General features: G+C 56.5%; 3 protein-coding genes across 9 annotated transcripts in view; all 3 read right to left on the bottom strand.

Annotated features, from left to right (window-relative positions):
- DNM3 (dynamin 3) overlaps nucleotides 1-5,809 on the bottom strand; it is a 193,614-nt gene extending 187,805 nt beyond the window's left edge. For all 5 annotated transcript variants that reach the window (XM_064515703.1, XM_064515702.1, XM_026123358.2 and 2 more), the window contains exon 1: nucleotides 5,557-5,809. In XM_064515703.1, the coding sequence (XP_064371773.1) occupies nucleotides 5,557-5,702 (146 nt within the window). In that variant the 5' untranslated portion in view covers nucleotides 5,703-5,809. The remainder of the gene's footprint in view (nucleotides 1-5,556) is intronic.
- Nucleotides 5,810-11,796: 5,987 nt separating this feature from the next.
- Nucleotides 11,797-19,275, bottom strand: METTL13 (methyltransferase 13, eEF1A N-terminus and K55). 2 transcript variants are annotated; one of them, XM_026123446.2, is made up of 8 exons: nucleotides 19,019-19,275; nucleotides 17,635-18,382; nucleotides 16,066-16,265; nucleotides 15,220-15,415; nucleotides 14,787-14,930; nucleotides 14,218-14,430; nucleotides 13,530-13,661; nucleotides 11,797-12,751 (listed from the first exon to the last, which is right to left on the bottom strand). In XM_026123446.2, the coding sequence occupies exons 1-8, from the start codon at nucleotides 19,262-19,264 to the stop codon at nucleotides 12,477-12,479; spliced, it is 2,154 nt and encodes a 717-aa protein (XP_025979231.2). In that variant the 5' UTR covers nucleotides 19,265-19,275; the 3' UTR covers nucleotides 11,797-12,476. The 2 variants fall into 2 exon arrangements, with proteins under 2 accessions (XP_025979231.2, XP_025979230.2); XM_026123445.2 differs by having other exon boundaries at nucleotides 18,997-19,233.
- Nucleotides 19,276-19,625: 350 nt separating this feature from the next.
- Nucleotides 19,626-24,987, bottom strand: ITPA (inosine triphosphatase). 2 transcript variants are annotated; one of them, XM_026123320.2, is made up of 8 exons: nucleotides 24,865-24,987; nucleotides 24,065-24,122; nucleotides 23,910-23,974; nucleotides 23,476-23,549; nucleotides 22,425-22,456; nucleotides 21,542-21,657; nucleotides 20,746-20,822; nucleotides 19,626-19,858 (listed from the first exon to the last, which is right to left on the bottom strand). In XM_026123320.2, exons 1-8 carry the CDS (start codon nucleotides 24,970-24,972, stop codon nucleotides 19,738-19,740), a joined length of 651 nt encoding a protein of 216 aa, XP_025979105.1. In that variant the 5' UTR covers nucleotides 24,973-24,987; the 3' UTR covers nucleotides 19,626-19,737. The 2 variants fall into 2 exon arrangements, with proteins under 2 accessions (XP_025979105.1, XP_025979106.1); XM_026123321.2 differs by lacking the exon at nucleotides 24,865-24,987 and adding an exon at nucleotides 24,210-24,349.
- Between the last annotated feature and the right edge of the window lie 53 nt (nucleotides 24,988-25,040).

Here is a 25,040-nt window from a genome sequence, read left to right as displayed (position 1 = left end):
TCCATTCAAAAGCTGAATTTTCAGAAGTGCCCCTATATTAAGAATTGCGAAAGCTTAGACAGATGCAAGCAGATAGATACCTTTAAAAACTATGAGAAGCATGCATCACCTTCAGTACCTTGACAGATTGAATTCAATTATCAACAGCCACTAAATTAGTAGCACTGATTTCCCAGAAGGCACTCAAGACCAGGGGCTTTTGTTGATTTTTTTTCTTTTCTCTTTTTCTTTTCTTTTCTTTTTTTTTTTTTTTTTTTGAAGGCTAGGTCTCAGACTTCAACTATCAAGTTTGTGTGCACTAAATCACAGGACTACAATAACTTTGCCATAGTGTATGTGATTAGATTAAGACCATATGTATTTCCATAGGTACACAAAAGTCTTAAGCATTACCTTTATTACATTTTGACTTAGCATCTCTGTAAACTGCTTGACGCACTGAACTCAAATGCCAGAGTATAGGGCAGGGTTTCCTATGCTACTGTTCACTATTGAGCACAGCTTTTCTTAAAAAAGAAATCTTCCAACCAGCAAAGTTTAAATGCCAGAAACAAGACAAAAGGCTCCTCAAAATCAGCTCTAGAGAAAGACCATTTAGTTTAAATGTTTAAAAAAAAAAAAGCAATGTTGTTTGCATGCCTGTTTTGAACTGCCTATTTGCTCCACTTCACATATAACAATTCTCAAAACTCAATAAAAAAACCTTAAAATACACAGAGTTATATTTAAGGACAAAACTAGGCCATTTATATCACATACAAAAGCCCAAATTTGTTTTGCTTCCTCTAAATGTAAAAAAGTATTTGGGGAAGAAATGTAAACAAGACATTATCTCATTTTCTACTGCTTCTATTTAATAGATTATCCAGAAACACGTCTTGTTCTCAATGTACCAGAATATTTTGATAACTAGATTAAATACACTAAATTCAGCTGCACAATAGCTTCATTAGTCAGGAAAAGGAGTGGCCAATTCTCATTCCCATAAGATCCTTAAGATTAAAAAAAAAAGAATACACAGCACCAGATTTCAGTTTGAATCTCTTATTGCTTAGCATTTTCATATCTGTTTAACACAAGAGGAAAAAAAATCTGTAAAAAAGGTTCCTTCTGTCAATGACTAATAGCTGAAACTATAAAATACCTGCACCGATTTTAACTCTCTGCCCCCTAGGAAGCACATAATCTAAGTATGCGTCCTCTCTTCGGAGAATGCTCTGCTCCAACAGTTAGATTGAGACTCCTTTCTTTTCCCCCAATGACACAATACAGTCTTTTTTTCCCCACAACTGCCATCTCGAGGAAGAATGAGCTGGGCACATGAGGAGTTGTTGTAATTTGAAAAACACAAATTAGTAAAAATTTCATAAGAAATAGTTATCCAATAAGCAGTGGCCATAAGATCATCAAAAGCATCTCAGATCAGAAAGCTACACAGCTGTATTACAAAACCAGACCTCAGGCTCTTAAAATGAAAGTGCTTGTTTGATTATGAATGACAGGCTTGCAGTCGAGAGTTCACATCTCTTATAAAACAATTATTTGGCCACATGCAGTTTATATTACATTAAGCAGAAGAGGAAGTAGAGAGCTTTTAGCTTTAAAATCTAATTATTAATTTTTCGCTATTTGTTAGAATAAAATAAGGCTCTGATTCAAACCTACAGAAAGAGGCCCTGACAAGGTAACTGAAGCCACAGATGGCAAGCTATCTTAAAAGCCCATTTTGCTGTATGAAGTAGTAGAAAATGCTTTCTCTCCAAATACAGTTTCCAAGGATTGTTTCCTGCCATTAGTCTTCTTTTAAGTTATCCTGTTATTATCGAAAGGAAAGATGTTTGAAAAGCATAAATGATATATCAGGTCATGATCCTGTTCTCATCTACGGCAAAGGAACAGGACTAGGAGAAGTGCCAGCTCCCACGGACATTCTATTGGTATTTGGTGCTTAATTCCCTTTCGTGCTTTTGAATATCTCTTCCACCAATTTCCACCATAACTAGATTACACCCTTTCCTTTAAACACTGGCTCAGTATTTCATGGACATATTTACTTCTGTTACAAAGCAGAGTGGATAGAAGAATGTTTGCTTTTACAATACTCTCTCTTCAGACAATAGCATTTCCTCAAATGAGTGCCACGAGCTCCAGAAAGGGACACATGAAGGCCTAACCCCTAAATGCAAATAGCTGGTTTTCTCAGTTTTTCCTCCAGAGTCTCTATTTTATTCCAAATATAACATCTAGAAGTCTAAGAGAGAAAACCCTTCAAACATAGTCCTAGACTATCAGAAGAAGCGAGGTCTCCTTATGCACAGAGAAGCAGTAAGTAAAGAATCAGCTCTCCAAATACCTTAGTGAATGCTAATTCAAATAATAGCTAAATTGGGAGATTTGACACTGCTCCACTCCAGCCTTGTTCCAAGCTGACCCACAATGACATAAGTAGTTCTGGTTGTTGCCCAATTCCTGAGGCAGGCAAACATACAAAATTCGTCCTTGTGCAACCTTAGCACCAACTTATACCAAACAGGCAAGCTAATGCCAACTTATTTGTTGGTTGCTGTCAGTAACAAAAGGTGTTGCATGCACCCAAACACGACTGGATAACAGTGCTGCCTTGGGGACAGCAAAGGATGCATGTCACTCAACACCTTCAGAAATAACAGAACTTGGATCCAACTCCCAGAACCATCTGCCAGCCCACAAAGCTATGCCAGGGCCACATCCTTCACGCATGTCCTGAAAGATCACAGCAGTGCATAAACTAGATGCTGGGCAATGCAGTTCAGCCCAACATTTTTCCCTGGCAGTTATGCCACAGAAAGAAACTTCAGCTGTGGTGCCACTTGCAAGCTAGAAAATTTTTCCTCTGTCCAAGTGGCTAAAAGTAAACTTTGCACAAGCAGAGGCCCTATGAAGGACTAAAATAAGGGCACAGTGCTCTAGTGGCTACAGGCAACAGAGAAAAAATCTGATCCTAGAGTTAATATGAACAAGAATCTTACTAACTCTCACTAGACCTCCACTAACAAGTATTCAGGTGACCAACCAACAGTATGTTTGTAGAGACCTCACATGGAGGATAACATGCCTTCCTGTTACCAATAACTGCTGTTCCTGAGGAAGAGATTTTAACTGGCACTCTGTAGGCTGAGAGTTCAGAACCTGCTAACAATAATGATTCATATGGTGTTTTTTAAAGAAAAAAAAAGAAAGAGTGCAACATGTCTCTACATTGAGATATGTTACCTGTATTGGTCATATTAGGAAGGACATGGATGTAATAAGCTTCTTGTTTTCAAAAAGCAGCTTCATTATCAAAGGTGTCACCTGCAGATCTATAAAAAGAGGAATGTCCTACAGTATAGGAAAAAGAGCTAGACTGCTTTGCCTGCTGATCTGATGACCAAAATGCCCTTCCCATCTCATAGATATTTGCTCATTTGAATCACAGCTTAGCGAGTAGCCACACATCTGCTGACCACACATACTCACTTAGCCAAGAGTAAAGGCATGAGTAAAATATATTTGCTTAAATCTCACAGAAATAAATCTAAAATAATCCATTTTAATCTCACATTTGTAAGAGGCTCCAAACTTGCAAATAGGGAGGTACCACTGATACTGTATCTCTACGAGTTACTGCGAAGAACAATCATGTTGAATTCAGAGACTGGTTTGAAAAAAATCCATACTCCAGCTCCTGCATGACAAAAACACTGTAGTACTTCACACTAGTTTGTAAATCTTCAGGGAAGGGACTCTCCTGTAATATCAGCGAGATGCAGAATAAATAACTATTCAACCAAAAAAAAATCATTGCCCCTAGCATTTCTTCATAGTTCTTGCTAGGAATGTTTATGTCTCCCTCATGCAGCGGGCCCTAACCCACTTTTGTCCAAATGAGCCAGATTAGCGTAGACTTCCCATTTATTCCTATTTATTAGCCTGGCTCATCTCGGGGGAGACTGGGGGGGGGGGGGGCGCACTCAAAGCAACAGCTCCACCTGCGGATCAGATGGAGCAGAGCCCTCCAGCAGCAGAGCAACAACATGCATCTGAAGGCACTAACCACTTCCAACAGCACTGCTGCATCCAGACAGAGGTATCTGTCCACAGCCTACCATCCTGAGCCCCAGTCCCAGGTGGGTGCTGCCCCAGACAAGTCTTTGAGACAGGGACCAAAATATCCTTACTCACCAGAAGTGTGAAGATTGCCTTTCCTCAGCAGATATGTTTTGCAGAGCTTTGTGGACAAATAGATTAAGATCTCAAAGGTGACAATAATACTTTTCAAAGACTTCTTTACAGAAAAGTCTAATAACGTGATGGCCAATAGTGATTTCTGAGGACCTCCCTTGTGCTTTCTAAACTCCAGAGACTCACAATATTGTCTACGTCAATAATTAGCTCTAGCTTTCACGTAAAAGGAAGGGGAAGAACTGAAATTTAGCAGTGAGAGTAAATTCTGAGTACAGAAACAACAACTATATAGTATTTTTGATACTGCATATCAAGGGCTATTCCACTTTGACACATGGCCAGTTGCAGAGACAAAGCATTTAATCTTATTTTTAATGAAGATGTCGGCACATGAAAGTTCACAAATCACTGACAAAACAGTACTTTTGATCCCAGATACAGGCTAACAATTGTGGCTATGCTCTGAAAACACAACTGCTCTCTAAGAGTCTGCAAACAACGATTCACAGCAAATACAGCAGAACTTTATGAAATGACACTTAAGTTCACGTTTATCTCAAGAAATCTTCACAGATATAGTCAGTCCATTGACAGGACCAGCTGAATCTTTAGGCTTGCTCTCTGCTTTTGGGGCAATTTTAAGCAAAGATACTATACCCATACATGCATAAAAAGGAATACATGAATTGTAAGCATTAATAGCATGAGAACCGTTAAAAAACAAAACCCAGAAGCACCTGCCACACTTAGGCACTTTTTAAAAAAACAAAAAAACAGCTTTTTTCCAGATTCACTGCCCCACTGTACACCCGAACCAGTTCACGTGAAAGTTGCGCCGGCTTCCCCGCAGCACCGAGATCAGCATCCTCGCCCAAGGACGCCACCGCGCTGCCCCGCCGCGGCGCCCTCCCCGGGCACCCCGGCCCCGCAGGCACCGGGGGGGGGGGGGGGGGGCGGGGGCGGCGAGCATGCCGGGTCCGGGCGATGCTGGGAACCCCCCGGCTCGCACAGCTACAGCCCCGCCGCGGGGGGGTGGGGGGGCAACACTGGAGGCGGCGCGAGATTGGGGGGGGGGGGGTTGCGCGCGTGCAGCGCTGCAAGGGGCGCGCGCCGAGGGGACCGTTAGGGCGGCCGGCAGCCGTTGGGGGAGCAACCGTTGGGGGCGGGGGGGAAGTAGCCGTTGGGGGAGCAACCGTTGGGGGTGGGGGGAGGCAGCCGTCGGGGGAGCAACCGTTGGGGGTGGGGGGAGGCAGCCGTCGGGGGAGCAACCGTTGGGGGAGCAACCGTTGGCCGGGGGGACGGGGGGGGGGGAGGCAGGGGTGTCCCGGTGCCCAGCGCCCTCCGGCTCACCTGGAGACGCAGTTCTCCAGCACCGAGCTCTTGCCCGCGCTCTGCCCGCCCACCACCGCGATCTGCGGCAGGTCGAGCAGGCAGCTCTGGCCCAGCGCCGCGAAGGCGTCCTGCAGCCGGTTGACGAGCGGGATGAGCCCCTCCATCCCGCCGTCCCGTCCCGTCCCGTCCCGTCCCCGCCTCCTCCTCCTCCTCCGCTGCCACCGCAGCTGACAGGTAACGGCCGGCGCACTGCGCGTGCGCCGCAGCCCGGAGCCCGGAGGCGGGGCCTCCGCGGGGCGGCCCCGCCCCCGGGCGGTGCGGCCACGCCCCCAGGCGGTGCTGGCGCGGGGGGCGCGCGCAGCGGGAGCGGTGGTGGCGGCGCGCGGTGCTCCCCGCTGCTGCTGCTGTGAACCTGCAAAACAGGGGAGGGTGACGCCGGCTGCCGACCGGGGTCCTGGCCGTGAGCTGAGATCCGCCGGGGGAGGGGAAATGCCGTTTTCCCTAGGAGACTGTTTGCACACAGGAGAAAGAACTGCAGTCAGTTGGATTAAAAATGCAGAGCGAGAGTAAGCAAAAACGATAGGCAAACAGCAGAGATGAGATTTGTCTGCAACTACCGACTGCAGTCACAACACAAACGTCCGAAACAGAGGCTTGGGAGTCCTGTGGTGATAAAAGTTATCCTCTGCGTTAAAGCAAACGCCGGTCTCACACACCAGGAACAGCAAAACAGAAGGGAACTGCAAACATCCACTGGCTGACAGATACTCATCATCTGGGGGATTATCAAAACCTCTCGGCCAGGGCTCTCAGAAAGCGTAAAAAGTCGCTCTGTATGATAGACCGGCTCGTAACAGCGGAAACAAATGAACGAGAAGCAAGCTGCACAGACAGACAGGCTGTGGGAGCTCAGCGCCAGCGGGACCCCCGAGCGTGCCCGGTGAGGCCGCCCGCCCCGGCAGCCCCAGCCTCCGCGCAGCCACCGCGGAACTGCGGCGTCCAGCGGGCCCGCGACCACCGCGCTGCGGGACGGCGGCAGAAGCCACGCTGGCGGCGCGTGGGGCAGCGTTTCACCGCCGGGGCCGCGAAACACGCTGCGTTCGGGCCGTTCCGAACGTGCCCGTGCCGTTACGCCCCTCGCCCCAGAAAGCGTAAGGAAGAGGCTGGACTGGTTTAGGTGGCAACAAAAGAGGCATTGAGCGCAACCAGCCACCATCGAGTCGGGAGAGATTTTGCTTTAGCTCAGGCTAAAGAGGTTTTTATCGGTATAATGCAGACACAGCTTATAGAGCGGTTACTTTGTCCTCGCGGTTAGATCAGCTCTCCAAATACCACAGCCTCTCCGGGAAAGGGAACGCGTTGTGATCATTTATATCTAGATGGGGCCGGGGGTTATTGACATAATTACGGCAATTAGCAGCAGGATTCCCCCACACACACACACACTCTGCTGCTAGAGCTGCCTGTGCCAGGGGGCATGAGAGTAGCTTTCTGGCCTGCTTCCAGCTGATGGCTTTCTACCGGGGCTGGAATTGGGGAATAGCAGTGCTGCATACTGGCAAAACCCTCCTTATCTGAGCGTAGGAGCACTTTCCGCTACCCTCAGTGAAAGAATTAAGATCAGTAAAAGAACAGCCTGGCACTACAACCGCATCGACACAAGAGACAAGGCAGGAACCCTGGGAGCAAGGCTACACGCACCTTCAAATTAACAACCTTGGGGACAGTCCTTTCCATCAGGTTTTTAAATTACATGTTTGCGTCCACGATTTTTTTACAGTCTTTTTTTTTTGATAAGAATATCTACTTTTAGTAGAAGAAAATATCTACTATTAGTAAAAGATTAAAATATCTTCCCAAACCTGGGAAATTTCCAAACTGAACATTTCTTCTGTTCAGGCTGACCTCAGGCTGCTAAGTGACCGCACTCACCCAGCCACTCCACCGCTTAAGAAAATCTGCTCTCCCGAAAGAAGGCCATGAGCAGCCAGAACATAAGTTTCCCACCTCCTAGGAAAGACAGGAATATTTTTATTATGCATGAACATGTTACCACAAAGTACTCAGTTTTCACACAGCTAAGAGACCAGGGAAGAAGAGAAAACAGAGGACTCTGTATTTTGGGGTCCCTGCTTTCCCTAGCATATTTCTCCATGCAGTTTGTTCCAGAAGACCCCAAACTTCAGTGCTGAGCCCACTCCGGCTTTCTGAATTTCTTCTGAGATTCAGGGTGGCTCAATACAAGGGAAACAGGGACAGTACCAGCAAGCACCCTTGCCAGGCTTCCTGTAATTTGTAACCCTGGAAAAAAAGGAATCAAACCCAAGTCAGAGCCACGCAAAACCCATTTTCCTGGGGAGCACCAGGCTGCCGTCTCCGAGAGCCCAGCGGGAGCAGAGCTGCTGCACTCGCCAGTTAAACACGCTGCTCTATTTTTACCTTGCGGTCAGAGTTGTGCCCTGGGAAATTTATCATTTCCCTCTGCCGGGTGACAGGCTCGGCATGGAGAGGGGCCCTTAGCCCGTGAGCGCTCGAGCTCGGACCAAGCCTACGGACAGCCAGCTTGTCCCGCCTGGATTTCCAGAACAATAAACGGCAAAAATACCTCGGTTGCAGGGCGCAGCGGTAGCACCTGATCCCCATTACTCACCCACAGACTTTCCGTCCTAACCAGAAGCGTAGTAACAGCCCGAGGGCGTTTGGGTCGGGTCCCCAGGCTGCTTTATACACACGCCCCAGTGTAATCCGCTGCCTGAAGAATTAGTTACGCGAGAACTGCAACAGGGCAGACTCACAGATGCCTCCAGTGAAGAGGCGGCAGGCGCTGCTGCGGGCAGGGAGGACACGCTCGGCCCCCGCGGGGAGCGGAGCAGCGGGCTCCCCCCGCCCCGGGAAGTGCTCGGAGCAGGCGACCTCCCTCACGCGTGGTTTTCCCACGGCGCCCGTCCTCGCGGTTTGCAGGGCTGGCGTGACCGTGCCCGTCGGCACTGTGCCCGCACGCGTGCCGGGGAGGAGAGCTCCCAGCCGAGACCTTGATGCTGCAAAAGATGGGATTAAAGCCAGCGAAAGAAAGCCGGAGAGGCTGCAGAGCCACAGCTGCGGACAGAGGCTCCCGTAAGGCGGAGGGCGCTTTCTGCCTCTTCGCGGAGGCCCTGCCGACGCAGAGCTGGGGACGGCACCCGCAGGGCCGGGGCGCCCGGGCAGGCACCTGCACGGTGGCAGCAGCGCCACGGCCCCCAGGGACCGACCCCAGGCTCCCGGCCTCCCACTGCGCTCGCAGGGCCCCGTTCGGCAGCAGTCCCTAGCTGCAGCCTCCGAGCACCGCTTCTTCCTCGGTCACGAAGCCGAGGGCTTCTCCCAGGGAAGAAGCGAAAGGCAAAGCACCTTCCCGTGCCCTCCGCCCCTCGAGGCAGCTGCAGCCCCTCTGGGCTGGGCTAACCCTCACCCAGGTCTTTCCAGCTGGAGGAAATCAGCCTGGTGCTCGGTACCTGCAGCTTTCATTACTGCAAAATTCCTCCCAGCTGCTTAACACGCTTTCAGCTGGTGACAGCATCTCCCCGGAGCCCAGCCCCTTCGGCAGGGCCGGGTCGGTGCCGTGACACCCGACGGAGTCACAGCATCCGGGGCTGCCCTCCGCCGCTGCGGGCCTCGCAGCCTCGCCATCCTCCCGCGCCGCGGCCGCCTGCGCCGGGGACCCGAGGCAGCAGCAGGGCACGTGCCCGAGGCAGCCGGCCCCTCTCGGCCACGAAAAGCGGGGCTGGCCCGTCCCCATCTCCGCACCGGCCCCCTCGCTCCTCGGAGCGGCAGCAAGGCGTGAAAGCGGTGCTCGGGGAGCGACGGCGCTGGGTGCCATCTCGTGACCGACCTGGGTGATGATTTGCACGGCACTCTCTTCTTGTGCTGGGAAATCCAGCAAGGAAAAAAGTCAGCGTTTCAAAGCCCATCCGAGGTTGCTAAGTGACAGCAGCGCTTGTTTCCAGCCCCGCATTTACAGTGTGACTGCGCTTAAAAGCGAGGAGTAAGGGATGTAAACGTAAGTACATTGCCAAAACACTCCACAGAAACACAGCTGCCAAGCGTATACGTTATCTACATGTTTTGACTGCCATGAGAGGAGATCACTACGCATCAAACGTGCCCCGGCCTTGGAGCGTGTCACCCGCCCAGGAGCATGTCAGGTATCTGCAGCACTCCCCGGCTTGCCAGGTCTCCAGCTGAAACGTATTTCCAGACCGAAACCGTGGGGCTGTCAGTAGCTGCACGGGCAGCTGCGGTGGACGGAGATTTCATCACCACCGTGTCCCTAATAGGCGCCTTTTGTTCCTCCGACAGGATGTGGCGTTACACAGCAATTAGGAAGCACAGCAGAAACGCGGGACTGGGCAGGGGAGGATGAAGGCGGCCTTTGTGCGAGCCGCGGGGGAGGAGTGGAGTGGTTTAGATAAAACAGAGGGCACACACAGATCTCCATCATCAGAATTATGTCGAGAATTGAAAACTAAGTTAAAAATAGATTAAATGCAGCACGGCTGATCCAAGTGAGCGATTTGCCTGTGCCAAGCCCGCCCGGATAATAAATGCTCTCAAGCAGAGGGTGCCTGTCGCCGAGGGGATCGGGAAGCGAGGCGCGCGGGGGCGGCCACGCCTGACGCAGCTCGCGCTCCGGCCGCGGCTCTCCCGCTGCCCGGCGGCACACGCTGCCCCACGCGCGGAGCGGTGCGGAGCGGCGCGGGGCGCCCGGGCGGTGAGCGCACGCCGCAGGGACGCCAGCTCAAGCTGCCCCGGCTCGCCGGAGGCGGGGAGCAGGCCAGCCCGGGTCTGAACGCCAGCCCTCGCAAGCCCCGAGCGCCTGGGAGAGCTACAGCGCTTTTTAAAAAAAGCGCCTGCTCCCTCTGCCCGGCAGCAGGCCGGGGAGTCGGAAGCCGCTCAAGGCCACGGGCTGCAGCCTGCAGCGCTCCCTGCGCCCCGCTCGCCGGCGGTCCGGGCTGCTCCTCAGCGTGGCGCAGCACCCGCGCCCGAGCCGCGAACCCGCAACCTGCGCTGCGGGGGAGAGCGGGATCGTGCTCACGCGCCCCCCCGCGCTGCTTTGCTTTCTAAATTAAGCAGCTTTTCCCCACAGGTCAAAGACGCCCAGGTCCTGCTGACAGAAACCAGGCTGATGATTCATCGCAAGCTAATGCCCTCGAGGTGCAACTAGTCAGACCGCTGCCCAGCGCCTTCCTCCGCTCCCGCAGCTGCGCCACTGCTCGCGGCCCCGCGGTTCGGCACGCGGGCGACGAGACCCGGGGCTCCGCCCGCCCAGGGCGCGGGAGGCACCGCGGGCTGCGCGCGGCTGCAGAGCCAGGGACGCGGCCCCAGCAGCCCTGCGACGCCCCCGCCGATGGCAGGATCCCGGGGTGCCTGGAGCCCCTCTCAGCAAGCCGTTGCCGCCTCCAGGCCGGCGAGGGGTGTCGGGGGAAGGAGCTGCAGGAGAGGTGTCCTCTCTCAGGACACGCTCAGCAGACGGGAGTGCTGGCCGAGGGCAGCGGGTGGTAGCAAAGCATAGCGTTGCCTGAGCACGCGCCTCGGTGCCTGGAAGCACAGGTTGTTTAGCCCTTCCGGCATCCCAGGCATGTTTTGGTAGGAGCCGTTGTGCAAGGAGGTAGGAAGGCTGCCCCGAGATGATCTCCAACCACGCAGGTCCCGTGCGCTAGCTCTGCAGCTAACACCTGCAGCCTGCACTAGGGACCCCCCAGGACAGACAGAACGAACACACAGGCACGAGGTGCCCCGCGAGTGCCCCGAGCGGGTGTCTTCCTGCTGCCTTTGAATCTTGCGGGAAAGCGGACCTGCCCCAGCACGGTGACAGATTTGCCCAACACCAAATGGGCTTTCCGAGGGGCTCAACCACAGAGCTAAGTACCCCAGCAAGACTCTGCACAGCCGCAAGCGGCTTGCGGACCCCTGCCCCTGCGCGGCATGGGGGGGAAGAGGGGCAGGCACGTGGCTGGGGCTCAGGTTTGGGAAGGTGAGGGAGGAGGAGGGTACCGGGGGTGCCAGCCTGCCCCCCAGGGAGCAAAGTTGAGCTCATCTTTTTCAGGGCTGTGGGGTACTCCCCGTCCTGCTCCAAGGACACATGGTAGCAGAGCTGCAAATAAAACCCAAGTGCCCCCCCGCCTCCCACATCCCACCCCGAGATGCTGCAGCCTCCTCTGCACCGCTGACCCCGGGCTCAGCCCCCTCCCTGGCCCGCGGCAGGGCCCATCTCGACACCACTAGTGAAAAATAAGCCTGTGCTTTATTGCTACAGCTCTCGGTCCACGTAGGCGCATCCCCTATGCTGACACCCGGGCTCGGGGCAGGGCTGTAGGGCTGCACGGAGATGGTGGACACGGGGAGAGAGGCAGTGTCCAAGGGAGGGAGCCATGCTGGAAGGGGAAGGGGCAGCCAGCAGAGTGTTTTTCTGCCAGCAGGGCTGTACACCCCTTAAAACATCACAGCATTGCAAAGGAGCATCAGGCGGCTGCACTGGTGGTGCCCAGGAAGAGCAGCTGCCCCAAGCACGAGCCGAGGATCCCAGCGGGGAGCCAGGCTGGGCTCTCACCCAGCATCTGGGATAAACTGCAGCAAACGGGGGTCAGCCCCAAACACACAATCCTGCGACCCCAGGGGCACCTTCCTGCCCTCGCCTCCCAAACACAGCCCCCTTGGCTGGGCACTTACCAGCCAGCCTGGCCCCTTGCCCAGCGGGGAAAAGCCCCAGGAGACCGCTCCAAGGGGGCTCCTGGCAAACAGCCTGGCCCCAGAGCCCTGCGAGCCGTGTGGGGCTCCCTCCCGCTGCAGGGAGCCTTGCAGACCTGCCACGGCCTTCAGGCAGAGCCAGGCCAATGCCGGCCCCCCAGCAGGGCGGTCAGTCCCGACCGCGGCCATAGCAGCCACGCAGGGACCCCTCTCTCCCATCACAGGATCTTCACGGCCTGCAGCATGTCTGCAAGGACGTACGAGCTGTCCCAGGGGCGCCCGGGTTGGCGCAGGGCCCCCTCCAGGGCCCGGGCGCGTGCCAGGAGCTCTGCGGGGTCCCGGGGCCCCTCGGGGCCAGGCTGGCAGAACAGGATCTCGTTGACCTCCCCATCGATGCGGCGTGTGTACAGCAGCGGGAAGACCTCCCTGAGGGTGGCCAGGACGGACTCCTTGAGCCGGGCGTCTCGGCACACCAAGTTCAGCACAAAGACTCCTGCAGCAGGGGCGAGAAGCGATGGGGACGCTCACCTGGGTGACCCACAGAGCAGCTACCCCCCTGAACCCTCTGTGCCAGCACCCCCCAGCCTCTAAACCCTCCCCTGGGTGCTCAGTGCTCTCACGAGGGCTAGGAGACCACCCCTGTTTGCACTTGCGCTGACTCTGCCTCTCACCCAGTTTCAGGCCCCGTGGCTCATACGGGCAGATGAACGGATGAGCAAACATTTGCTAAATGCCAGGAATAACCTGACGTGTGGAAGTCTGCTCCCTCTCTCGCACCAGCCCTTGGCTGCGCGACAAGTACTAACACCCCACCAGTGCCCTTGGCCCAGCTCCACGTCCCCGCCACTGCGTGGGCCGTAGGTGGCCATACAATCTGTTCCCAGATACCACCTACACCCTCTGCTTTTCAGCAACCTTAAACCCCAGCAATTTCTCGGCCTGCCTGACCCAGCAGCACCACAGGCCATCAGTTACACCCCACCTCCTTTTTCTACCGAACTACGTTGCTGCCATCGCAACGCCTACTAATGAAGCCACAGGATGCTGGTTCTGCTAGGGGCAACGGATGCCTCGCAGCGATCCTGGCCACGACAGTTGTTTTGCTGGGTGAGAAACGATAGCACAGTCCCTTACTCAGGCCCTGAGAGGCAGGACCAGGTCCAGCTGCAGAGCCCCATTCTCCAGCCCAGCCCAGGAACCGCAGCAGCTCTCCCCAGCTCAGAGCTGACACCAGGGCGCAGGCAGGGGCACCACCAAACCTCCCCTCATACCTTCTGGCTTCAGGATGGTTTTAACTTTCTGCAGGAAAGGCTTTTCCACAAAGGCTGGGGGTGGGCAGCTCATTCCCACCGTGAGGTCTTTGCTGTCCACATCAAACATGATGGCGTCATACTGGGCTGAGGCTGCAGGAGGGAGAGCAGAGTCGTTAGCCCTGCGCAACGGGGTGACGAGCCACACAGGGGGCTCACAGTGTGGTCAGTGGGGAAGCACTGAAGGAGATAGTCAATACAACCCCTCTTCTGTGCTACAGCCACTTCTCCCTAGTGGGGTCTCTCTTTCCAAATGAAACCCAGAGCAGCCTCCCCTTGACGGGGAGCAATTTCGGGGTCCCCTGCACACCCAGGCAAGGAGGGGCAGGCTAGCTGCAGAGACCTGGTGAGGCAGGAGCTTGTGACACATGGCAGGAGGTACCAGAGAGACTGTGGCAACATCACCTGAGATCAGGGCTGGCACAGAGGGACAAGGCAGGGAGCAGGACAGCAGAACAGAGCCCCAGGAGAGCTGGAGACCTTTGGAAAGGTGGGATGGGAAGCAGAGGATTCAAGAAGCCCATCAAGGGAGTGCAGAGGGGATGTCCACAAAGGTTTTATGCATGTCCTCTGCTTCAGGGACTCCTGTCCTGCACATCCCACCCACTATGCTCAGCGGGAGCCCTTGGGGTGCTTCACAAGGTGATACCTTCAGCTGCCAGCTTGGCCACGTAGTCCAGGCCATCGGAGATGTGCACCTGCATCCGGTCACCCTGGGAGAAGCCAAACCAGCGCGTGGCCACCTCCAGCATGGAGGGGTCGATCTCCACCACGGCCACGCGGGCCTGGGAGAAGTAGTCATGGAGGAAGAGGGGCAGGCTGCCCCCGCCAAGCCCCACCACCAGTACTGTGAGCGGGGCTCCTGCCAACAGAAAGCACCAGGGTGAACCACCAGGACAGCCACAATCAGGCTGCCCATCCCACCAGCTCACCTGGGCACCCCAGGCCGCTTCCAGCAGGGCACAGCGGGCTCCTGTGGCCAGGAAACCCCTTCCCCAGTAAGCCGGGGCTCGCTTTGCCCTTTCTCCCCTTATCCGCCTCCCCTTATGGCTTGAGGCACGACACGCCGGGGGCAGAGCATCTCCCTCCCACCGCCTGGTGCCTGTGGCACTCATGGGGGCTCTGCCAGGCACATGGGGTGCCGCATGAGGCCGGCACCCTGAGCACCCGTGTCCCGCCAGCGCCTGCGGGGCTATGAGTCGCCACCGGCCTCGTTACCTGGGAGGGGGTCAGGGCTCCCCAGCAGGCAGAGGCCGGCCACCATGGCCTTGTGGTGCTCGCAGCACAGGTAGCTCTTGTCGATGGCCGAGGGCGGCTCAGTGGGGCTAGGTTTCTTCCTGTCCTTCCTCCGTTTCTTCTGGCCTGAATGATAAGAGGCATCAGGTGGAGAGGAGGCGATGCAGCTGCACTGGCTCAGGACAGGGGTGCTTTCTGGGAACTCACCATCCCCCAACCTCTGCCCCAGGGGATGCAGATGTAAGAGAGAAAAGTACTCCCAGAGCCACCCTGGGATGAGACAGACATCCCAGAAGGACTCTTATCTTCTTCCCTGTATCCACCTTGCTCTCTGCCACCACAAAGCCGCCCCTGGTCTCTGCCTCTTCCCCCAGCCCCTTCCATCTCTCCCACCGTCTTGCCAAGCCCCGCATACCTGGGAGAGGTGCCGGGGCCAAGAGCCGGGCTTCCGACTGCACCACGTTCCTGTTGCTGAGGAAGACGAGGCGGCGGAAGTAACACTTGTCGTCCCCCTTCACATCCTCCACGACGTACTCCCCGCTCAGGGCGCTGATGTCGCGGTGCTGCACCGTCCGGACCCCAATGTCGCCTCCCACGGACAAGAAAGGCACCTGCAGGGAAGATGTGGACTCATGCAAAGAAGGAAAGGCTACGGGAACGGGCCATGAAGCTCTCACCATCCTGCCTGTGGCTAAAGAGCTGGGACGGAGCAGACGTGCCTCAGGAGCAGAAAGACATGCTGGGGTAGCCACAGGCAGCTGGGTCCAGCGCACAGGACACCGGGACTTGCCCAGAGTTTCCCCTCTCACACGTGTTGGCGCACAAAGTGCAAACACCCAGAGACCTCTTGCAAGGAAGGTTTATGTCTGGGGAGACGGGGCAGGAAGGAAAAGACAAAGGAGGTGGAAAAGTCACAGCCGAGATTCTCAAGAGGGTGCAGAAGCTCTCAGGGTTTCAGCATGCCTGGTTTTTGAGGATGCATAGGTTTCAGAGGGCGAGGACTTCACGCTGAATCCTGCCGCCCAAGCACCTGAAATCCTCCCTCCAAGCAAAGAAAATTGACTGGATTGGGGAAGAGAGAAAAAGAAAGAGTGGCTATGCTTGAGGCCAGTCTCCTCCCTGCCGCTGCAGCCAGGCCGCTCTTTGCAAGTCCGTCTCCCTCGCAGCACAGGGCCTTGCTGCTGGCGGGAAGCCGGAGGCATCGCAAACCAGCCAGGCGCTTTCGGGGAAGCCGAGCGAGGGGCCGGGTGGCGGAGCTCACCTGCTGCCGGGCGGGAAGGCCCGGCGGCGCCAGCTCCATCACCTTCCCCGACAGCTCGGCCTGGATGCCCGCCATGCCCTCGTAGTGCTGCTCTCTGTGCAGCGCCGCGGTGACGAGGCGCCTGAACCCTGCGCTGGCGGCCAGCTGCCTCCGCCCTTCCTCCGTCCCAAAGAGCCACTCGGTTTCTCTGCCCTGCGGGACTGAGAAGGGGGCTGCGGTCAGCTGCAGGGCGATCCCGGGGTGGATCCCAGCCCCAGCGCGGCCACCCGGCCTCCCAGGCAGGAGCCACGGGGGAAAGGCGAGACGTCACGATGACGCACCGCTGCGTGACTTGTGACAAGCCTGCTTTGCATCTAGACCTGAGCTCCATCACCAAATCCCCCATTTCGGGTGGGTTCACACGGGAGGCTGGAAAGGCCATGTCTCACGTTAAGGGGGTACCTGACAGCCCCACTTCTCGTCTCCAGATTGTGCCGAGCCCTGGGCTTTGCAGGCGCCAGGCACTGCTGGCGGAGGCTGATGCATCTCTGCAAGCCACAAACATCAAGCAAGAGACTGACAGGACGCTCCATTCCCTGCAGGTGGGTTAAGAGCTTTGCAAACACACTAAGCCACAGGCAAAGGGACACGCAAAACCAGATCAGGACCCTCAAAATTTGCAGGGATGTGGGAGTGGGTGGTGGCACACACCACCCACAACACACACAGGCGGTCAGAGATGCTAAACCCTGCTGGGCTAGAGCTGCACGTCACTAGCACAAGCAACCCTGAGCGGCTGCGCAGGCAAGCAGCTCGGGCCCACGTGTTGCCTTGACGGCAGAGAAGTGCTGCTGGGTCCGAGCAGCGGACGTGCAGGCTCGCCTCCCGCTCTCTCCCAGCTGCGGACCTCTATGCAAAGATGAGGCAGATCCCTCAGCTCCCAGCAAACAGCCAAGCACAGAGGTTAAGCTACTTGCCTGGGAGCACACAGCAGAGCTCCAGTGTGCTGCCCACAGAGCAAAACAAGCTGAGCGAAGGATAAACCCACCTTGCTAGCGTCAAAACCAGGCCTCCCACGGATCATGGGCCGCAACAGCAAACACAAACTGAAGCCCCCCTTCTGCTGCACGCCAGCAGCTCCACACTCAGGGCACGGGGAGGCCGGGAAGCCAGGTGAGGACGGCTGCACAGGCTGGCAACACCTTTGAAACTGCTTCTGCTGTGCTCTCGCTCTATGCAGCAACGTGCCGAGGTGGCCGTCGCTATCAATGCAAGCAACACCAGCATCACCACGCCATTGGGGCGCACAGACAGTGGCCATCTCGGAGAGGAGAGGCAGCACAGGCAGCATCCATCTGCTGCCAGACAGGCATCCTCTGTGCCTACAAGCTCTGTGCTGCTCTGGGACTGAGCTCTGCCTGCGCAGTCACGCATCCCACCACAAAGCTGAGATTAAAGCACCAACCAAACCCCACAAAGGCAGTTTATTCCCCTCTCCCGCTCCAGCTTCAGCAAGGCCAGCACTGCTGCCCATTTTGCAGCTCCTGACTAGAGCAATGTCTCATCACAGGTGCGAGAAGCTGTACTCACTGATGAAGATGGCGAAGTGATTGTCCCGGGAGGGTTTCATCGTGGGGCTGTCGACCACATGCAGCGTGTAACGAGGCCTCCCGCTATCTTTGCTGCACAGATCCAGGGAAAGCTGCTCCCCGCTGGAGGCTTTGCTCAGCTGGCTGCGGAGCAGGGCGTAATGCTGCCTGTCCTTCACCGCCTCCACCAGTCGCTCCGCACTCTCCATCCGCATCGGCTTGTCCTCCTCCTCAGGGCAGATCTCCAGGATTTGCGGTGCCGAGCCAGGAACTTTTTTAAACTTAGTCATGACGTAGACAAAGATAGGCAGGACAAACTGCTGCTTGTCCCCGCTGCTGGCCACCTGATGGACACGCACTACCCAGCCTTCCTGGGAGAAGTACTCCACCGCCTTCTTCAGCACGTGGGCTTGAGCCAAGGAGATGCAGAGGTAGCGCCCTCCTACCTGCAGGACCCGGCTGATCTCGGCAAACATCCTGTCCACCTTGGCTAGAGTGGCCTCCTCTTCATCAGTGAGGATGGCATCGAGCGTGCCTTTGTCCAAGACGACCTGGAAGAGGGCGTCAGGGAAGTCCATCTGAAGCATGTCCATCAGCAGGTAGCTCATCTTCGGCCTCTTGCTCGCGCTCCGTTCCTGCATCTGGTGGATGACCGCGTCGCTGATGTCTATGTTCACGATGTCCTCGCACATCCCCGCATCGTACATCTGCTCACTCAGCTCTGAGTTTCCGCAGCCGACCACAAGAACCTGGGAGGTGGGAGGAGAGCAGCGGTGATGGTGAAAATGCCCTGGAAACGTGCCCAAAGCATTTTACGAGCAAACGTGACAGAGATCAGCCGCAGCCACACGCCCCCAGTGAAAAACGCACCAGCGCTACCTTCAGATATGCTCTCCAAGGGCCTAAGAGAACATTTCCACAGGGAAAATTCACATTTGCACAACGTGCAAAGTGATGTGTTTGTGCTGCATTTCCTTCTTGGGAAGTTTTCACCCACAGAGCTCCCTATCCCAGGAAAACTCGTGGGTCTCTCCCGCTCCCTTCCTACCGCACCTTGGCGGCTCTGCGTATTTCCTTGGCGGCTGGCGCTGCGGGGGGTGGAGGGGGCCCTGAGGAGCCCCTCTCCCCGTCTGCCCTCAGCGTTAATTAGCCCCCTAATTAAGGGCGAAGCAGAGTTAGAAAAGGGCGTCTCCAACCTCCGAATCGCGGGAAAAGCTGAGCGGCTGTGGACGCTCAGCACACGACGGCCTGCTGAGCGGGGGCGCAGCCAGACCGCGGCCGAGCCCCGGCACGGACGGCCGGGGGACGGCTGCCAGAGACGCGGCTCGGTCCCCAAGGCGGGAGGGCCGCGGCCGCCGCTCACCTTGTCCCGCGGGCGCAGGTACCTGCGCAGCACGGCGCGCAGCTCCGGCAGGGCCCCGTACCACTCGAAGGGCCGCTCGCCGCGCTGCCGGAAGAACCGCTCCCAGTACGCGGCGGAGCCGAACTCCCGCGGGCTCCGCGGCAGCAGCGCCATGGCCCCCCGCCCCCCGGCCGCACGTGGCCCCGCGCAGCGCCGCGGTGGCTTCCGCGTACGTCACAGGCCGCGGGAGGCGGTGCATTGGCCGCCGCTTCTCTCGGCCGCTTCCCATTGGCTCGCCCCTTCCGCGCAGAGCGACGGCGGGCGCACGTGGGCGCGGCGCCGGAGCCCCGCCCCCGCTCGGCTCCAAGGCGCACTGCGCCCGCGGGAGTTCGGCGCCCGCTGCAGGCGCACAGTCGCCCGGGCAGCGCAGGGACCAGTCCTGCAGCCTCCGTTTTCGCTGTTTTACCGGGCAGAGAGCATGTCTGAAGGCGGAGAACGCCGCCGGTGAGCTCCTACCAGAACGAGCCTCCCCTGAGCTTGTGAGCGTGAACCTACATTTTACCCCATGCACTCCAACAGCTGGGGGGGGGCAACACAAACCGGCTGGGTTTGAGGGCATTTCAGAAGAAGCAAGGACAGAGGAAAAAAAATGTATTTGTGGCCTCAGAATGAGCAGCTTTAATCTAAGGACGCAGCTGGAAAGAGCTCTTACAGCCTTGCATGGGAAATGTACAACACCCAGTGCCCGCAGACAGCAGGATGCTAACTTGGAGCGGAGGGGCCGTCTGTCGAGTTGCTCTGGAGGAAGAAGGTGGAGAGCTCGCTCAGCGCTCTGTAACGGTGCGAGATCGAGTTCTTCACGGCCTTGGGCAGCTCGGCGTAGCTGGAGGTGGGAGAATCCAGGACAATTCACAGCAAGAGAGATGCTATAGCACGTGTCTCCCAGCCACTGAGACTCCCCCCTTTGCCTGCCATCTCTCTAGCGATACGTGGTTTTCCCGTGTTCTTAGTGTGCAAGGGGACATCCTACACCACACAAAACCCACACACATTGCAGCTACAGAAAACGAGCTCACGTGTGTATAGCAGTCTTCCAGCTGTGCTTGAGCACTGTCCTGCAGCCAGGTGAAGCAGCTCTGCCCTGTTGGCCAAACAACTCCGCTGGACTGCTTCAGTCAGCCACTGCCCACCAGGCACGACCAGAAGCTAAAGCAGCCCCACGAGTGGGACTGTAACGCACCCCTCGCGGGTTACTTGGGGAGGGGAACACACGCCTCTGCTCCGCGGAGCCCTCGGTGTTTCTGGAGAGAGGCGCTACCCTCGCTGCTAGGCCCGCTCTGCTCCCAGCTCCCGAAGGCTCCGGGCGGAGCAGGGCCTGCAAGGTGAGCACTGTCTGGTGGGGCACGGACAGTCCCCGGAGGGGGACAGGAAGAGCAGGAATCCCACTGGCCCTGCCCATCCTCCTCTGCCTTTTCTCCTAAGTAGCAAAATGGATCCCGGCACATTTCCCAGCGGTCCTTCACATGGTTTGCTTGTTTTATATGTAAGTACTTTTTTTTAGCCCCTTATTTACTAGTTGCAACCACAAGCCAAACCAACAACCCTCATCCTGATCTGGGCATTCCTCACAACCCAGTGGATGCAGATGCAGGATTATGTTTTCTCCTTATCACAGTTACTTGTGAGCAGTTCCTCTTGACACGGAAACAAGAAGCAACACCAACCCCTTGCTTTCCTTACATAAAGGGCTAAAGGTGAAAAGCTACTTACGTCTGGTCATAGCCATCAGGCTGAAAGCAGGGATCCCAGCCAAAGTCTCTAGGGCCTCTGGGCTCAACTATCAGTCCCTGCCATGAGAAAGCAAAAAAAGCCCCATAAGTTGTGGTTTCTCAACACTTCTCTTGTAGTCACACCTCAAACACAGGCTGAGAAGTTACTCAGCCGTACTTCATACCGTGGCCACCAAAGGCTTGGTGCTGTCTACACTACCAGCAGTTCCCCCAGACATGACTAAAGTTAGCAGACCCAGACTCAATGGAACATCATGTTGCTCTACATTGATAGTCCCTTTGCTCCCCTGCTACCCCCTAACATTAAGTGAGCTAAAGACTGCACTTAGAGCTGTGCTGGTGACCTTACTGCCCCCCTTTTCCACCCCAAAGCTTCCTTGGAAGCCAGCTTGCACATCCATGGGAACAAGGAACTGCAGACAGACTGGAGGCTGACTGGAGAACACAGCTTAGCTCTACTCCCATTTGTGTCTGCATCCCTCACTGCCACCCAGACGCTGCCCTGTCAGAGGGACACGAGGGAGCTGAAGAGACTGAGGTAACGCACAGAGTTGGACATGTACAGCTGGGAGAAAGGGCTGCAGCAGCCAGCACCCGCTGACTGTCTGTTGCGACTCCCGCAGCCCTTTTCCAATGAGATACGCTCCAAGGGCTCCCAGTGATCCAGCTGATCCCTATGTCACTAACATCGACCTTACTAGAGCCAATGCCATTAGCAGAGTCACATTACAGCCCTGTCCCCCAGCATGCTCCCTGTTCCCAAGTACAACACTTACATGTGTTTGGCCTTTGAACAGCTTCACTGGCTCCTCTGGGTTTCCAGGACTGAATGCAAAGGTACAGAGAGCATAGGCAGATTTGTCTTCAAAACCGGCTAGCAGTTTGTACAGACCTGAACAACAGAGAAAGGCTCTGACTGTTACAGTGTTCCCTTCAGTGCGCAACACACCCATCTAGAGACAAATCAGGTGAGTATCCTGAATTCACATTAACAACAGAGAATTACAGGGAGGTGACAGAGCTAAGCCAAAAGGATGCCCTTGGCCAAGCCCCCTTGTGTGAAGCCAGGACCTCACAGTTTGAGCTGCAGGGCTCCACCGTTAGTTTGGAGGCAGAAGCAAACAAGTGTGTGGCCCCAGAGAAGGACTAAAGCACACTCTAAGTTAGTGTGATTAATGCCTGTGCTCACGATGCCAGTACAGGATTTGCAGCCGTACTCGTTTCTTAACTGTGGGAGCAAATGCAGTCACTGTGCTCTGGCGCACCAGCACAGCTACCACTTGTGCAGAGGAGCTTGCACAGAGGCCAAAGGGGCAGGAGGCCTTCCAGATCACCTTGACGAAAGGCAAGTAATTCCTACAGACCCGGCCACCAGCCTGCAGAGGCAGAAATCTGGAAATCCAATGCAGATGTGATGCTGAAGCTACCCAAGGAGACAACATCCAATGAAGTAGGGCAGAGAACAGGCTTAAGGAGAGAATGCGAAGGGACAGAGGGTAAAGGAGCTGGCTATGAAATGGGCAGTGAGGCAGGCAAGCACCCTTAGCAGAACCCAGCCCAGGCAGGGATTCGTTGGCTGCACAGTTACATTTGTCCCCAGGAGCCCGTGACTAGAAAGAACAATATTACTTGCAGAGCAGAACCTCAGAGAGGCAATACCTTCTGGTTTGAGTTTTTCCAGGAACCATTTTCTGAGAGAGGAGAAAAGAGAAAAATGATTTGTGTCATTAAAACACAGAAATACGGCCATTCCTGAGGCATTGGTGCCTTCATTTTCACAGCTCTTCAAATCCCTCTTAAACGGACTGCCTTCAAACCACTGCATCTGGGCCACTTATTAATAAAAACAAACCTAGATCTTAAACTAAACAGGCCACAGTGAAAACAATAGCAAGGCTGGAGTCTGTGTAAACAACCCAGTTCCCACTCACGAGCACGGACATGCTGAAGCCTATTTCTCAGTCTAACTTGTTCACATCTTATGCCCAGTTCTAGTGCCAAGTGAGTTATATAAAGTGTTTACGCCTCTGCTTAGCTAAGCAGAAATAGTTTGAAAAAGTTAGTCCCACTTAAAGGCAATCCCAGGAGCTAAGGCAGTTATTTTATTAGAGGAATTACACTGTATTGTAATAATCTTGTTATCTGCTGGATTAAAGCAGTCTCAGTGAGGCCATGCACACAGTAATACAAATTCAGTGACCTGAACTGAACAAAAGCCACATGCACCACTCTTACTCAAGGCCAAAGGTTCTCACTGGCGTTACCTTCAGCATAGTTAATTCTTGAAGTAAATTTGATTCCACTACATTAAGCTGACTTCTCAGATCAAGGAACATTTCTTGTTAAAAGCAAATGTCAGAACCTAGGGGACACTCAGCCCAGAGTCCTACCGAAACGCACAGTGTCTTAACTGTGCTGTGTGGGTGCCACTACGGGGCTGGGTTCCCAAGCCGGCTGCAAGAGCGGCACAGCAGCCTGGAAGCCAGAGGCACTAGTTCAGGTTTGTCTCTCCTGTCCCGCAGAGCGAGTCACGGCAGGGCTCAGAGAGTCCTGTCCTGGTGGTTCTGAACGAAACCGAGGACACCAGGACAGCAATAACCTTCCTGACCCCACAGCTCCTGGCGCATGGGGAATCTCCCATGGCACATCCCGACGACCCATGCTCCTGATTCTGCGACAAGAAAGGTGGAGGAAGTTCTCTCCTACTTACATGTACGGTCCTGGAAGTCCTCCCAGGGCATTGAAGCACAAGCAGGTATCCTCCACTATAACAGGGCCTCGAACCTACAGCAAAAGCCCCAGGGATGGGAACGTTAGCCTTAGGAGGAAGCGGTTTCCACAAAACGATGGATTTCACAAAAAAACGCGGCAGCCGTTAGAGCTCTTCGCCTCAGGGGCGACCCGCAGCAGAGGGCCACCAACCCCAGCCCCCCCCGCAGCAGGCACCAGAGGCTGAAACACGGCAGCGGGACCGGGGCAGGAGGGGGCAGCTGGTGCCAGAGGGTCTGGATCCTCTCTGGGTCCTTCCGAGAGGGAGGCAGCCGGGGAAGGGGCCCTGGGGGCGCCCTCCCCACCCCGGGGGGCCCGCTGGGGTGGGGGGGGATCCGCCAGCCCGCGCTCCCGAGGGGCAGGAAAGCGAGTGACCTGGCGCGCAGCCTCCCGGCACTTCTGCACGGAGATCTCGTCCGGCTCCCCCTGGTACTCCGGCACTGCCGACACAAGGCGCGGTCACTGCCGGCGGCCGGGCCGGGCCGGGCCGGGCCGGGGGAGGGGGGGGAAGGGGGGCGCTGCCAACTTACGGTCTATTTTCTTGGCGACCAGCTTGTGCGGAAACGCGTCGCCGAGGATCTGGACGACCTGCGCGGAACGAGAGGAGCGCGTCAGCCGCGCCGAGCGCCGCCGCCCGCCCCGGGTTGCTAGGCAACCCCCCCCCTCCACACACACCTCCTCCAGCTTCTTGGCGTTACCGGTCACGAACACCACGCTCCTGCCGGCCGGCGCCGCCATGCTGACCCCGCGCAGCGACGGCGCCTGCGCACGGAGCCGCCAATGACAGCAGCGGCGCCGTCGCCCAGAGCAACGCCCAGCCAATGAGAACGGAGATGCCGCGGGAACGGACGCGGCAATTGCACCGAGGGGAAGGAAGCGCTTCCGGTCCTCCAGGGGAGGGCGCGCGTTCAGCCTGGCAGTCCCTGCGCATGCGCGAAGTCCCCCCGAAGTCTCGCGAGAGCTGCGGTGGCGCCAAGCCGCCGCGCCGGGAGTCCCGCGAGGGGGGTGTCATGGCGGCGGGGCTCGGCCCGCGCCCCCGGCCTGGCCGCTGCGCCACGCCGCCTCCCCGGCTCCTCCCGCCCCCCGCAGCCCCCGGCAGCGCGGGGCAGGGCGAGGGGACGCTTGCTGCGGAGCCGCCCCCGCCGCTGGCTCCTGCGCCGGCTGCACCTGGGCCCCGCGGGGCGCCGGCCCGCCCTGTTTACTTCTCGGGGCCTTGGCGGGCGCAGCGGGAGGCTCCGCTCCCGTCGCGGGTGACCGCGAGTTTCCTGGCACCTCCGCGTGCTTTAGCGCCGTGTTATTGTTGAGCGGGGCTTTGCTGTTCCCGGGATACCTTGGAAGAGCAGATGGCTGAAGCAGGTGCCAAGGCAGGACCAGGAGTGTGCAGCGCTGCACGGAGGGGGAGCTGCCGCGGCCCAGGCTCACACGCCCCCGGCTGCATCGCCCTCTGCCTGCACGCTGGTGTTTGTCTTATATACAGCTGCCTATAGGCTCCCCCGGACATTAAAG

The sequence above is a fragment of the Dromaius novaehollandiae genome, chromosome 8 (assembly GCF_036370855.1).
Source record: "Dromaius novaehollandiae isolate bDroNov1 chromosome 8, bDroNov1.hap1, whole genome shotgun sequence".
In the NCBI taxonomy this organism is placed as follows: domain Eukaryota; kingdom Metazoa; phylum Chordata; class Aves; order Casuariiformes; family Dromaiidae; genus Dromaius; species Dromaius novaehollandiae.
Note: the sequence above shows the minus strand (reverse complement) of the source record. Positions and strands in the feature narration are given on the sequence as shown.

What these genes read in the sequence shown, in the direction of transcription:
- METTL13 (XM_026123446.2), bottom strand. Translation starts at nt 19,264, where the DNA reads ATGGGAAGCGGCCGAGAGAAGCGGCGGCCAATGCACCGCCTCCCGCGG. An exon ending in GAGCCCTGACCCCCTCCCAG is followed by an intron (nt 14,431 to 14,786) that starts GTAACGAGGCCG and finishes TTCTGTTGGCAG; the next exon opens with GAGCCCCGCTCACAGTACTG. An exon ending in GGCCAAGCTGGCAGCTGAAG is followed by an intron (nt 13,662 to 14,217) that starts GTATCACCTTGT and finishes TCCCTCCTGCAG; the next exon opens with CCTCAGCCCAGTATGACGCC.
- ITPA (XM_026123320.2), bottom strand. Translation starts at nt 24,972, where the DNA reads ATGCAGCCGGGGGCGTGTGAGCCTGGGCCGCGGCAGCTCCCCCTCCGT. An exon ending in GGAAAAACTCAAACCAGAAG is followed by an intron (nt 21,658 to 22,424) that starts GTATTGCCTCTC and finishes TCTGTTGTTCAG; the next exon opens with GTCTGTACAAACTGCTAGCC. An exon ending in TGTTCAAAGGCCAAACACAT is followed by an intron (nt 20,823 to 21,541) that starts GTAAGTGTTGTA and finishes TTCTCATGGCAG; the next exon opens with GGACTGATAGTTGAGCCCAG.